The following is a 12,817-nucleotide window of genomic DNA, read 5'->3' as shown; positions in this document are numbered from 1 at the left end:
GATAAAAATGTCATTTAAATCCAATCTCACTAGTGATCAAGATCTACTGAAACAAGATAACCTTTTTGTTTTTGTCATTGTTTTTAGTTTTTCAAGACAGGGTTTCCCTGCTAACAGCCCTAGCTGTCCTGGAACTTGCTTTGTAGACCAGGCTGGTGGCCTCAAACTCACAAGATCTGCCTGGCTCGGCCTCCCGAGTCAGGGCTTAAAAATGTGGTCCACCACACTAGTAGTTAAATTTCCCTTCTCTAGAGGGCACTTTGTGCAGACCTCTGTGACAGAAGTTCAATTACCTTCCTCCCCACTCTGCTTTACAGCACTTAACCTGCCTCACTCTAATGTAAAGGGGCTGTGCTTCCTCAGTCCCCAGCTTCCAGCAGTCTCCAGCATACTAACTATTCTAAGTAATACCCAGGCCAACATCCTACTCATCTCTTTTGCTTCAGTTTACTTCAAACAACCAAATGATAGACAAATTTAACAGCTTGCTATAATATACACCACAATTACTAATTCATATTTACAACATAAGTCAAAATTGTTAACTCAGATTATTCAGCCCACCTTCTAAGGATCTTGCAAGTCAGTCTTCCTCACAAGGTGCACACAAATTCCACAAAGACAGGACTGACTCTGCTGCATCTCTGTCTCAGAACTAGGCTCCTGTCTGAAAACCAATTGCAGATAAAGGTGCATATTACAAGCCTAACAATCTATGTTCAAATCCTGGGACTCACAGAAGTCAGATTCAGTGATGCATATATGTAATGTCAGCACTTCAGAACAAAATGGAATCAGTGACAGAAGTGCCCAGAAGCTGAGGGGTCAACTAGCCTAGAGTTCACTGAGCACTTGCATAGAAGCAAGAAGAACCATCCCTCCACAAGATGGGAAACAAGAAAAAACTCCCAAAAGTCGTCCTCCAGAATGCACACACTCCGTCTCCCTCTAAATCTCTTCTACAACACACCTCTCCAGGATTTCCTGATGTCCAGAGGCAGAACTCATTCCAAATATCAAAGAAGAAAAGCAAGAGAGATTCAAGGTCACGATGAGGTCCCTCAGAGCAGGCTCTGCAGTATAAAGTCTGCAGGATCCACAAAGAGCAGCCTGGTCACAGAGGCCAGATGAGAGAGGAGGGAAGCCAAGTGAATCGAAATTAATGAGAGCTATCTGATAAAAAAGAGAAACAAAAATATGTACACGGATACTGTAGGAGAAGGGAGGCCACTTGATGGTTCCCGGCTGCCCAGCTAGCTTAGGATACTGGGTTCAAATTTCTTCATGTGTCTAAATTCTAATTTGCTTAAAAGTACCAATTCTCGCTAGGCGGTGGTGGTGCACACCTTTAATCCCAACACTCGGGAGGCAGAGGCAAGCAGATCTCTGTGAGTTAAAGGCCTGGTCTACATAGAGAGTTCCAGGACAGCCAGAGCTGCTACACAGACAAATCCTGTCTTGAAAACCTAGAGAGACAGAGAGACAGAATGCAAGCACTGTGTTTAAGGATTCTTGCTCTACAGTTTGGTAATAAATGACATAACCATGTTTCAAATATAATCAATTCTCGTCCATTAAAACAAAAACTAGCTGGGCATTGGTGGCACACCGCCTTTAATCCCAGCACTCAGGAGAACAAGCACTCCCAGTACTCTATGAGTTCAAGGACAGCCTGGTCTACAGAGCAAGTTCCAGGATAGGCTCCAAAGCTCCACAGAAAAACCCTGTCTCGAAAAACCAAGCAAACAAACGACTACAGGAACTGCTAGATTGGTACACACATACCTGTATCCTAATACTTGAGAGGCTGAGGCATGAGGACCATGAATTGGAGGCCAGACTAGACTACTGCCTAGCCGGGCGGTGGTGGCGCACGCCTTTAATCCCAGCACTCGGGAGGCAGAGGCAGGTGGATCTCTGTGAGTTCGAGACCAGCCTGGTCTACAAGAGCTAGTTCCAGGACAGGCTCCAAAACCACAGAGAAACCCTGTCTCGAAAAACCAAAAAAAAAAAAAAAAAAAAAAAAAGACCCTGCCTAAAGGGAAGGAGAGCAGAGGAAATCTATAAATTAACTAAATTAAGAAATTACAGTGGGACTGGCGATAGCTCAGTTGTTAAGAGCACTGGTGCTATTACAGAGGACCTGGGTTCGAGTCCCAGCACCCACATGGCAGCTCACAACTGTCTGTGACTCTAGTTCCAGGGGATCTGACACCTTCATATAGATACACATGCAAGAAAAACACCAATGCACATAAAGAATCATTTAAAAACGAAAAAAGAAACGATATGTGCTAAAACCTTAACGGGTACCCAAATTCAACACAAGTATATGTTTAAAATCATTACATTAACTTTCTACATGAAAATACTTTTTACACAGTGTCAATGTTCAAAAGGTATACATGATCATTTAACACTTAAGATCAGGCATATACTAAGAAATATACACCTTGTGCCATTTGAGTCTCATACAAACATCACAGCTGTTACATAGAGGACGAGGCAACACAATCTAAAGGGGTTGTACATACTTGTGGCCTGTCCTTGATCAGGTGGCGCATGACTATGACGCTATCAAGCAGAAATACTGGGAAGAGCAGGAAGGGCTGGGAGTTTGCAGTATGTTGCCATTTATTAGCCTTTAAAATTATAAAATGTAGCCGGGCGGTGGCGGCGCACACCTTTAATCCCAGCACTCGGGAGGCAGAGGCAGGCGGATCTCTGGGAGTTCGAGACCAGCCTGGTCTACAAGAGCTAGTTCCAGGGCAGGCTCCAAAACCACAGAGAAATCCTGTCTCGAAAAACCATAAATAAATAAATAAATAAATAGAAAGATAAATAGATAAATAGATAAATAAATAAACAAGCAAGCAAATAAATAAATAAAATGGAGTCTAAAACAGAGTAAGAAATGCCTGGAGCAACTCTAGCAGAGCACCGATAAACTAAACTATATACTTGGACAATCTTAAGTGCAAGGCATATGTTAATAATACGTAAACTTGGTATTCTACGATGTACGAAGCCCTACCCTAGCTTATAAACACAGGTCCATCTCGTGTAGTGCTGGCACAGAAGCTAAAAGACAATGAAGAATTGGCAATTTTCCAAAATCCCACTAGTGATTTAAACTAAGTCTCCTAAAAAAAAACAAAAAAAAATTTAAATTTACCCTGTCATATAACTGCCTTTAATAGCCACAAATAACAATTAAGATTTTTAAAAAGATATAACCAGATAAACCCCTATATTAGTTGTTTTATAATTATCTCTTTCTCAGGAACTGTACCTCACTGTACTCTGTGCTCTCAAGAGAAAGACTGTGACAGCTTTCTTAATCTTACTGGTCTCCAAGGTCCTAAGAGGGTTAAGGAATAGGCAATTCAAACAAATAAGCTTTAACCAAAATGTGGCATGTGGCCGGGTGATGGTGGCGCACGCCTTTAATCCCAGCACTCGGGAGGCAGAGGCAGGCGAATCTCTGTGAGTTCGAGACCAGCCTGGTCTACAGAGCTAGTTCCAGGACAGGCTCCAAAGCCACAGAGAAACCCTGTCTCGAAAAACCAAAACAAAAAACAAAACAAAACAAAAAAAAAAAAATGTGGCATGTGGACATTACAAAGGAAAAGCTGTCTTTCATTTGTGGTTGCTAAGCTACAGGTAAATGCCTGGGATTCTAGAAGCAAGAAGCTAGAAAAATCCAGAAATGGTAACAGAGAGCCCACAGATAATATCTGAGCTCTTGAATCTAGAAGTATTCTACACTCCTCCACACAATTCCCAGTCCCACGAATGAAGCTATTACATTGTGAAAACAAGTAACAAAAAACAAAAAGAACGAAGCTAGGATTGTGGCATATGTTTATAATCTTAGCACTTAAATTCTAAATCACAAAGGATTCAAAGTCAAAGCCAGCTTCCAAAATAAAACATAACTAAGAGGCACACATCTTTAATCCCAGGACTCTGGAAGTAGAGGCAGGCAGACCTCTCTGAGTTCAAGGCCAGACTCATCTACATAGCAGCTTCCAGGCCAGGCAGCAATTACAAGATGAGACCATGTCTTAAACAAAACACTCTAAAAGCATAATAATGACTGACACACTAGCTTGGGAAGAACAGATGTCTATTCTAGTATATCTGCTGAAAGAAGTAGCTCTGCCAGACATGTGACCATTAAGACCATGTACTTCATTCAACGTAGTCCAGTTTGAGATTCAGCTCTGCTGAGCCTCTCTGTGTAACTAGGACAGAGTGAGGTCCGCTCTTCACCGCTCAATCTCTGAAAGACCTCCTCATCTGTAAACAGGGATGTTAACAGTACGCTTCCTGTGACTGTCCCAAGTAAATGAGTGATGGTTTATCAAGACCCAGAACCCTGAAAAGCACTGGTATCTTTAAGGAAATTAAAACATCCTAAAAGTACACAAACTTGACCAATTACAGTTACGTTTACCAAAACACTTTTTTTACAGAAGGAAAAAAAAAGTATTTTAAGGGATAAGTACTGTTCATGAGAAAACAAAAAACGCACATGCCTTTGGTCTCCTAAGACAGGATGGTTATTATTAGCTTCACACAAACCTCTCTGACCTTCTCCAGTGGCACTACATTTATCATCAAAAGGGAAGCACACACACTGTAGGGAACCATGAAATTGCACTTAATACCAGCACTTCTCAGACAAGGCTTCAGAATGAAAAGCTAAAGGAAGCTTGGTGTTTTCTTCAGCTAATTATAGGAAAGGTACAGATTTAGAAATCTGTATAAAACCATGTAAGATGATAAGAAACAAACGTTATAAGTCATTTAAGAAAACTATTTGTCTTTGTAATGAATCTGAAGACTGTAACATTTATTTAAGTACAAGAATAATTGGCCTTCTTGAAAGTCACCAAATATCAGACCTAATGATGAAGCTACATTGGGAAGACTGAATTCAAAATTAACCTACCACTTGGATTTGTTCAATAGATACTTCTACCCCAGGCTTTCAATTTCTATCAACCCACTCAACCTCTCTGCCTCTTATTAGATTTGCCAAAGAATTTTGGAAATAATTTGCCAAGCAATATTAGAATTAAAGCTATGAAGTTTTTAAATAATGCATAGATGGTACAGACTGAATGTCAAGCCTTTCTCTGCCCATACTGAATATTAATAAAAGTCAAAGATCTGCCACGAAGCTTTACAGCTTTGTCCAGAACCTCAGCCACCAGCTTACACAGCCTTTACAAGGGGACTGCTCCTCTTTCCAAGGAAAATGCTTGTTCAAATGTTTATCTGCTATAGCCCTAGCAAAAAAGAATTAAGATAAACTGAACTCCAAATTAGATTACCAAACACAAAGAGATTTTCCATTAATGTATTTCTAACATTTTCCACGAAGGCTCTAAATTTACCTTTTTAAAAAATGGCGTGTAAGATCATGCATGTATAAAACTCATGCCAAAAAATTAATGAAGGTTTATCTGTAAACTGAACGAATTGCAAAAAGATGGCCTTGTAATTAAAATACGGGAGGGGAGGAACCAACGGAATTACTCAAAACCAAATTTGCACTTTTCAGCCACTATGCCTAGCGATTACAACCCAAAGCCTCACTTCAAATCCCAGTCTGCCACTGTTACCCAGGTGAGGCTGGGCACATGCCGTTACTTTTCCGCTTCAATGCTGTCACCTGCAAAACTAGAGTAATTTAACAGACCTATGTTATGAGGCAGACTCAACTTTAATTGTTTTATTATTACTCATGCCACCCTCTAGACCTAGAGACAAACCCAGGGTACAGCTGAGATATACTCCAGTGAAACCAACTCATTGTCTTCCTTACATATTTACTCACATAACTTTTAGCATATTCTGAAGTGTTTTTAACACAGACCATTTTTAAGAACAAGATTACATCGCATACTACTTGAAGTGCTAGCAGTCTTAAATAGTAATGATCTATTAACAACAGTGCCCCACCACACCACACTAAGGAACTCACTGCTGCGCGGCTCAGCCTGGCCTTGAACTCTCAGCCCACACCTTAGTCTTTGGAGGTTTTTGCTTTTACTTAAGACGGGGTCCCACTAGTGAGACTTCATGTGTATTTTTTGAATTTTTTGAAGAGACATATCAGTGCCTCTAATCCCCACAACCAAGTACTGCACTACTACAGACTGCACTACCCCAATTTTATACTTAAAAAGCTGTTGCAAAATCTAAGAAAGAAACCACAAACCTAAAAGTAAGAAATCTGAATTTTGGTCTCAACTCTCTTGCAGTGAAAGCCTAGACAAACGATCTGCATTCCCACAACTGAAAAATGAAAGATATGTACTAGATGGTGTCCCCAGTACCCTGCAGCACTGTGATCCATATTTAATGAAACTGAAGCACCAAGATAAGCAACTTGTCCAAAGCCACAGTTAATTATCAGCAAATACTAGACTGTATGTCAGTCACCTCATCTATACCACACTGCTGCTCTCACTTACAACACTATCAATTCAGCCAGAAATGGCAGCATGCCATTCCTGTTCAAAGCCCATCCTGGGCTACACAGCTACTTTTGGGGCCAGTACGGGCTACATGAGACCCTGTCAAAAAACAAACCAAAAGCCACAAACAAACAAACAAAATATACACCACTACTAAATTTTCATGTTATAAATCTAAAGTATTTGGAAGTCTCAAGCTAGAGGAGGCATTCCATTTACTGCACTGCCCTCAGCAAGGTGAGGAGAAAACCTGAGGAGACGGCAACAGGCCAACAGCACTGGCTATGACTTGGGACCAAAGTTTAGCTCCCAGAATCCAAATAACAAGCTAGGTATCCTGAAAAGGCCAAAGCTCTAACTGACAAACTGGATACCCTGGCTCTGTACACATAGGTGTGTGTACGCCTGCCCCCACCTTTTCAATTAGCAAACATTTACACAGACAGCTACAAACAAGAATTAATGCCTAACTTACCGACACCTAAAAATTCAAGATACAGAAGAGATTATGTTCCATATAAGGTTGAAAAATGAATTGCTGTAAGCAATACTATTACAAGTACAACCCTCAGAATATAAAACTAAAATTCTTGATTTTATTTTATATCCACGTTATATTTAATGTGCATTGTTTAAATTCAGGAGAGATCAATTTAAACATTTTCCTCATTTCTGGCTATACATTCAAAAACATTAAAAACCTGAAGCATATTACTTCTAAAATCATATAAGCAATTACAAACAAAAGACTAGACTATATTGATAATTTCTCTTTCAAAATTGGAAACGGGCCCCCCAAAGTACTCTAAAATCCTGTGCTCAGTGATTACACTCAACCAAGCTGTACCATTAACAGTACTCAGCTCTCTAAATGTCGTCAAAACTCATTATATTTACAGGGAACTTAGCAACATTTCAACAAGACTGATCCTATCAACTCCAGAAAAGCCCTCAGAGGAAAATCAGAGCAAAATGTAGAAGAATAAAAACCAACAACAGTTTAATATTACTGACTTGAGAACATCCAAAACATTCATAGATATAAGTACAATTAAACTATATTTAGGAATTCTTAAAGAAAAAGAGAACATCAGAATGTTCCTATTTTTAAACTAGATGGAATCCTAAGTTGTAACATCCAAGAGCACCCAATCTAAGAATCTACTGAATTTATCTCGCATCTCCCTTACCACCCTCCCCTGCACACACAAAATGTCTCTGCAGTCTTCATTAAATTCCTCAGAGTTAAATACTTCTTCCCACTGTTAGACAAACTTGGCAGCAGAGCAGCTACACGGTCTAAGGTTCTTCTCCAAAATTTACACTAAACTCATTCACCTGCTGAATTAGCTCTGCTCTCTAAACCAGGAGAATGAATCTATTTTCCATTAACGTTTTCGAAATATATGCCTCCCATGTGTAACCCACTCTAGTCTTCACGAGCCTGAATATATGGTCCACTGACTTTCTGTGGATCCTCACAGACACTTTTAGAGTACAGAGCACGTCCACCGTGCCAGTAGTCTGTCTGTTGCAGATTTTGGTGTAGCATCAGAGAATGGTCAGTCACTCTGGAAAGACAAAGACTTTATACACCTCAATCAGAACATATCCAACAGACACAAAGCAGAAGCAGAGAATCCAGCTGTTCTTCCAGGGAGCCAAAAAAATCCTATGAAAACATATAAAATAATACCACTAGCTATACTAATTTTTTCATTTTATAACTATTTTTTCACAAAAATTTCACTTAACATGTAACTGGCTAATTACATTTAAAATTAATGAATAGTTTCAAAATTATCGGTTTTAATACAACAAACATTAATTAACATAAAAAGAATCTTTGGGATCCTTAGTAATATTTAACAGAATAAAGAGGTGGTTAGACCAAAGTCTGTAAAAGTGTAGCATCTCTCAGCTTTCCAGCCCTCTATCCTGTGTTGTCTTTTCTCTTGCTCTGCTAATGTGTAAAAATGGCACATATACTGATTCCTGAGCTGGACCCTAAAACATCAACAAACCTGTCCTCTAGCTAGTGATCTCAAGGAGTTCCAAGTCCACACGCTATCTTTAACATTTCCCTACGGCATTCAAGCACCTGAAGTGAAACACTGTATTCTTCTTTGGACTGCAGTCTTTATTTTTTTTTTTTTTTTATTTTTTGGTTTTTCCAGACAGGGTTTCTCTGTGGCTTTGGAGCCTGTCCTGGAACTAGCTCTGTAGACCAGGCTGGTCTCGAACTCCCAGAGATCCGCCTGCCTCTGCCTCTCAAGTGCTGGGATTAAAGGCCACCATCGCCCAGACTGCAGTCTTTAAACACAGAAGCTTGTCCGAAAGCAGCAACCTAGCTTCTCTGTGATGCTGCCTGTCACTAATACTCCCACTATTCACAAAAAGGTAAAGTTACTCATAACTAGCGAGATGGATGAGGAAAAAAAAGTTACTCTGAATAACCAATTTTTGATTTTCAGCAATGATGAATTCAAAAAGTTAGCATATGTTAACATGCAAAAGACAAGGAATAAAATTAAAATCTGCTTATTTAGCTGGTAAGACACTAGATTTCAACACACTGACCTTTACTTGAAATGAAGTCCCCCTTCTTTTTTCCCCTTTTCATTTGTTGTTAGCTCTTCTAGAACCCACTGTGTAGACTCCAAGATCTCTTGCCTCTGCTGCCATGGTGTGTGCCACCATGCCCAAGTGAAATCTTAATTTCTTACCTCCCTACCCCTTACTATCAGTATTATAAAAAACAGTATGGGTTGGAGAGCACAAGTTCAAAAGATACAACAGGAACCCTGCTAAGCACCTATGAGCAGCCTTCCAAATTACTAAAGAAAAAATTCTGGGAATCAGAGCAAAGAAAACAGCCTATCCCACATCTATCACAAAACTCCTCAAGAGCTAACAGATTCCTAAACTTATCCATATTGCCTTTAAATCAAATAATACTATATAAATATAACCATGGGAATTACAGCAATAAAGGTAGAAAGGGAGCCAAATATATAACATTAAAGATAATCAGATTACCTTTTGGAGTCAAATCTGTCAAAACTTCAAAATAACTTTTACAGACACGTATGACATATCTTTAACCACTTTCAAAGTTTAATTTGCTGAAAAGAAGCTCACCAGGGGCTCAAGATGCAGCTTGGCGGCTAAGGGCACTTGCGCTCTTGTAGAGCAGTGCCACAGGGCAGCGTGCAACCATCGGTCATCCAGTTCCAGGGGACCCCACACCCTCTGCTGACCTCCTCTGGCACTAGGCATGCATAGTTTATACACAACTCAGACATAAGTCATACGCACGAAATAGAAATTTAAAAATTAAATCACTGACAAAAAGTTCACAAACATACAGTACCTAACATCTTTTGAACTTCACACTTTTCCATGACTGAAGGTTAATTTGGTTCAGATTTTCAAGAAACAAAGTTTGTGCTATTTAATACATTCGCTCAATATTCTGAATCAAGATCCATCACCATTTCTTACTAGTCCTCACTTGGAGTCAAAAGTTCTCAAACTTAATCAGTTTATGCAGAATGTTAACATATATACCTGCAAAGGGACCAATGCTTCATAACAAAACCGGGGACATCACAACAACGGTCTCCATCTTGATTCCCGGGGCATCCTAGAGACAATTCCTGCTGAAGTTGGTAAAAATCTAAGAATATGGTGCCAAGTCTCGAAATGGATGGGGGGATTAACACAGTTTTAATTTATATGTTGGTTAGTTTAAAAAAAAAAAAAGTCCCACAATGACCTTCTAGTTTTGAGGGCTGGGGTGTAACCCTGTGGCAGCGCACTCGCCCACTTTATGAAGGTCCCACAGAAAGGGAAGGAGAGAAGGAAGGAAAATGTGGTGTTTTCACAAAACCATAGCCTATGATTTCAATTAAACTGCTGTGCTAGGGGTGGGGGCGCTGGTTATTTGGAAGTTTGAGCTACGTAAGTCCAACCACTCAGAATTTTTCAACATCAGGAGTGGTGCAGAATAGCACACGTGGATGGATGAGAAGTCTGGCTAGATCTGACTTCCTCTGAAACGCCATCTGAATTTGGTGGCTGCCAAATTCCTAGTACTGATAACAGATGTCAACTGTTAAACCAACACCATGCCCTCAGCAGATTAACCAATACAGGTCCTGGCTCATAGTAATGGCTCAATAAACACGTGGGAAATGAATAATTATTACAGTGATGTAGCAGTACTTTAGAAACCAAGACGGTCTTTCAAAGCTCCTGCATAGGCATATTAATGAAACTACAAAGTGGAGGTATGGTACAAGCACTACGTGCCCTGTTTCCAAATGTCACTTAAAACCATCTACTTACAAATATTCAACTTTATACATGTACATAAACATCGTACAAATTTTCAAGCGCAGAAAGAAAAACTCATGTATTAAATTTTAGTCATTCAATAAATAAGCTTTTATCTTCTATTAATGAAAAATCAGTGTCGGGGTGAGACGAAAGGGGAAAATGTCTGTAAATGTAGTCGGCGTGTTTAATGGATGCCATAAATCAAACCTTCCCATGAATTTTCCAGAGCATATTCATGTCAATCTTTGAGCCTATTGTCACTTTCACACATGCTCACGGGAACAAAATGACAAAGAATGCTATGCCTAAACCACTGGATCCGGGCATGAAACACTTGATTAGCAATTGTCTAGGCACTAGATACAAAATATAGATATATTTTCACAATACACGAATCCTGTCGACTCCTCCATAAATCGAGGCTCTGAATTTCTTTACGAAATTCACTGGGCTGCTGGACTTCCAAACGTTTTCTTCTTTCTTTTTTAAAGGTGCCGATAACCTCCTTGTGCAAGACAACTGGGAGCGAACAACCCATTTATCCAATAGCTAACGCATACGGCTACGCATTTTCCAGACAAAAGCGCGTGAAAATAGATCCGATGCACATTTATTCTTCTCTGGTAAATGAGTATTCTCCCAAATCCCATTTCATGTAGTAGATTTAGAGTTAAATGCAGCCAAGTTCACATTTTAGTCAAAAGCTCTAGGTTCCTTACTAGCTGTGTGACTGCTACATCTGGTGGCAGAACACTTGCATGCAAGAAGCCAGAAAACTTAGAAAACAATTGTAACCGATCTCCGTGCGTGTTCTGCAGAAACCTTCACGCAGGAATTCCCCCCCAAACAAACCCACAACCCCCGGCAGAGAAGACCGCGAGCCTTTTTGCACCCGCGAGCCATAACGCACAAACGCGCAGGAGCCGATGGCGAAGGAAGGAAAGTTGCCACCATCTGGAAGGGTGGCTCGGGCAGCCTTGTCCACGAGTCGCCCTGCCGTTGGGGATCGCTCTAGGGGCCGTGCTGGGGATCCGAGTCAGCCCCAGAGCGTTCCGGCGGCGGGCGAGGGGCATCCTCCCGGTCCCGGGGCAGCCCGGCTCGCCGCGCGGGGGACCGCCTCTATGGGAGGAGTGCGGGCTAGGGGAGGGGGCTCGCGCGCCAAGGCTGCACCGCGAGGGCAAGCCCACCCGAACCCCGAGGCCGGGAGGCTCCGGGAGTGAGGTCAGGCCTCCCGCCCGCCAACCGCCACCCCCCACCCCAGGCCGGGGTCGGCGCGGGCCGAGGGAGCCCGCGGGAGGGCGCGGCGGCGCTTACCTTCCCTGGGCCTCCCGGATGGCGGCGTGTGATTCAGCAGGGACCTGGCCGCCGCCGCCGAGCCCGGGGTTGGAGACGTGGAGAGCCGGGACCAAGATGGCGGCCCCTCCAAACTTCCACTGCTACTTTGGACACTCATCAAGCTACTTTCTGGGAGCCCGACTCCCCCCCTGCGACGGCGGCGGCACCGGCACCCGCCTCCGTCATGGCGGGGGCCGCGCTGAGGGCGAGCGCGGGCGCGAGGGCTGGGAGGGGAGCGCCGCGCCGCCGGGGGAGCGCGCCGGGCGGAGGGCAGGCGGGGAGGGCAGCGCTGAGGGGAGGCGCGGGGCCGGGGCCGCAGGGCCGGAGCCGGAGCGCGGGCGGAGCGCGGACCGCGCCGGCCGAGGCCACTTCCGCAGGCGGAACCTGCCGGCACCTCTGCAGTGCGTCGGGCCCCGGCGTCGCCCGGGCAGCGGCGGGCGGTGGGTGGCGGCTCAGGCGACGGGGTAACCTCTGCATCAGTTACGGGCGGCGGCGGCGGCGGCGGCGTCACGCGCCGCCAATGCAAACACTATCGCGAGGCTCCAGCGCCTCCGGTCGCGGCGGCGGCGGCGGCGGCGGCCGCGGGGCCGGCAAGGGGGGGGCTCTGCCCGGGCGGGGCGAGGGCGGGGAGGGAGGGCGCGAGCGCGCAG

General features: G+C 43.1%; 1 protein-coding gene across 1 annotated transcript in view; it reads right to left on the bottom strand.

Moving 5' to 3' along the window:
- The window catches only part of Tlk1 (tousled like kinase 1), a 108,926-nt gene extending 96,380 nt beyond the window's left edge, over positions 1-12,546 (bottom strand). The window contains exon 1 of the mRNA XM_057754848.1: positions 12,147-12,546. Coding sequence (XP_057610831.1) covers positions 12,147-12,285 — 139 coding nt within the window. The 5' untranslated portion in view covers positions 12,286-12,546. The remainder of the gene's footprint in view (positions 1-12,146) is intronic.
- Positions 12,547-12,817: the final 271 nt, after the last annotated feature.

This window comes from Chionomys nivalis, chromosome 22 (genome assembly GCF_950005125.1).
Source record: "Chionomys nivalis chromosome 22, mChiNiv1.1, whole genome shotgun sequence".
NCBI classification, from domain to species: domain Eukaryota; kingdom Metazoa; phylum Chordata; class Mammalia; order Rodentia; family Cricetidae; genus Chionomys; species Chionomys nivalis.
This window is presented reverse-complemented; position numbering and strand designations above follow the sequence as displayed.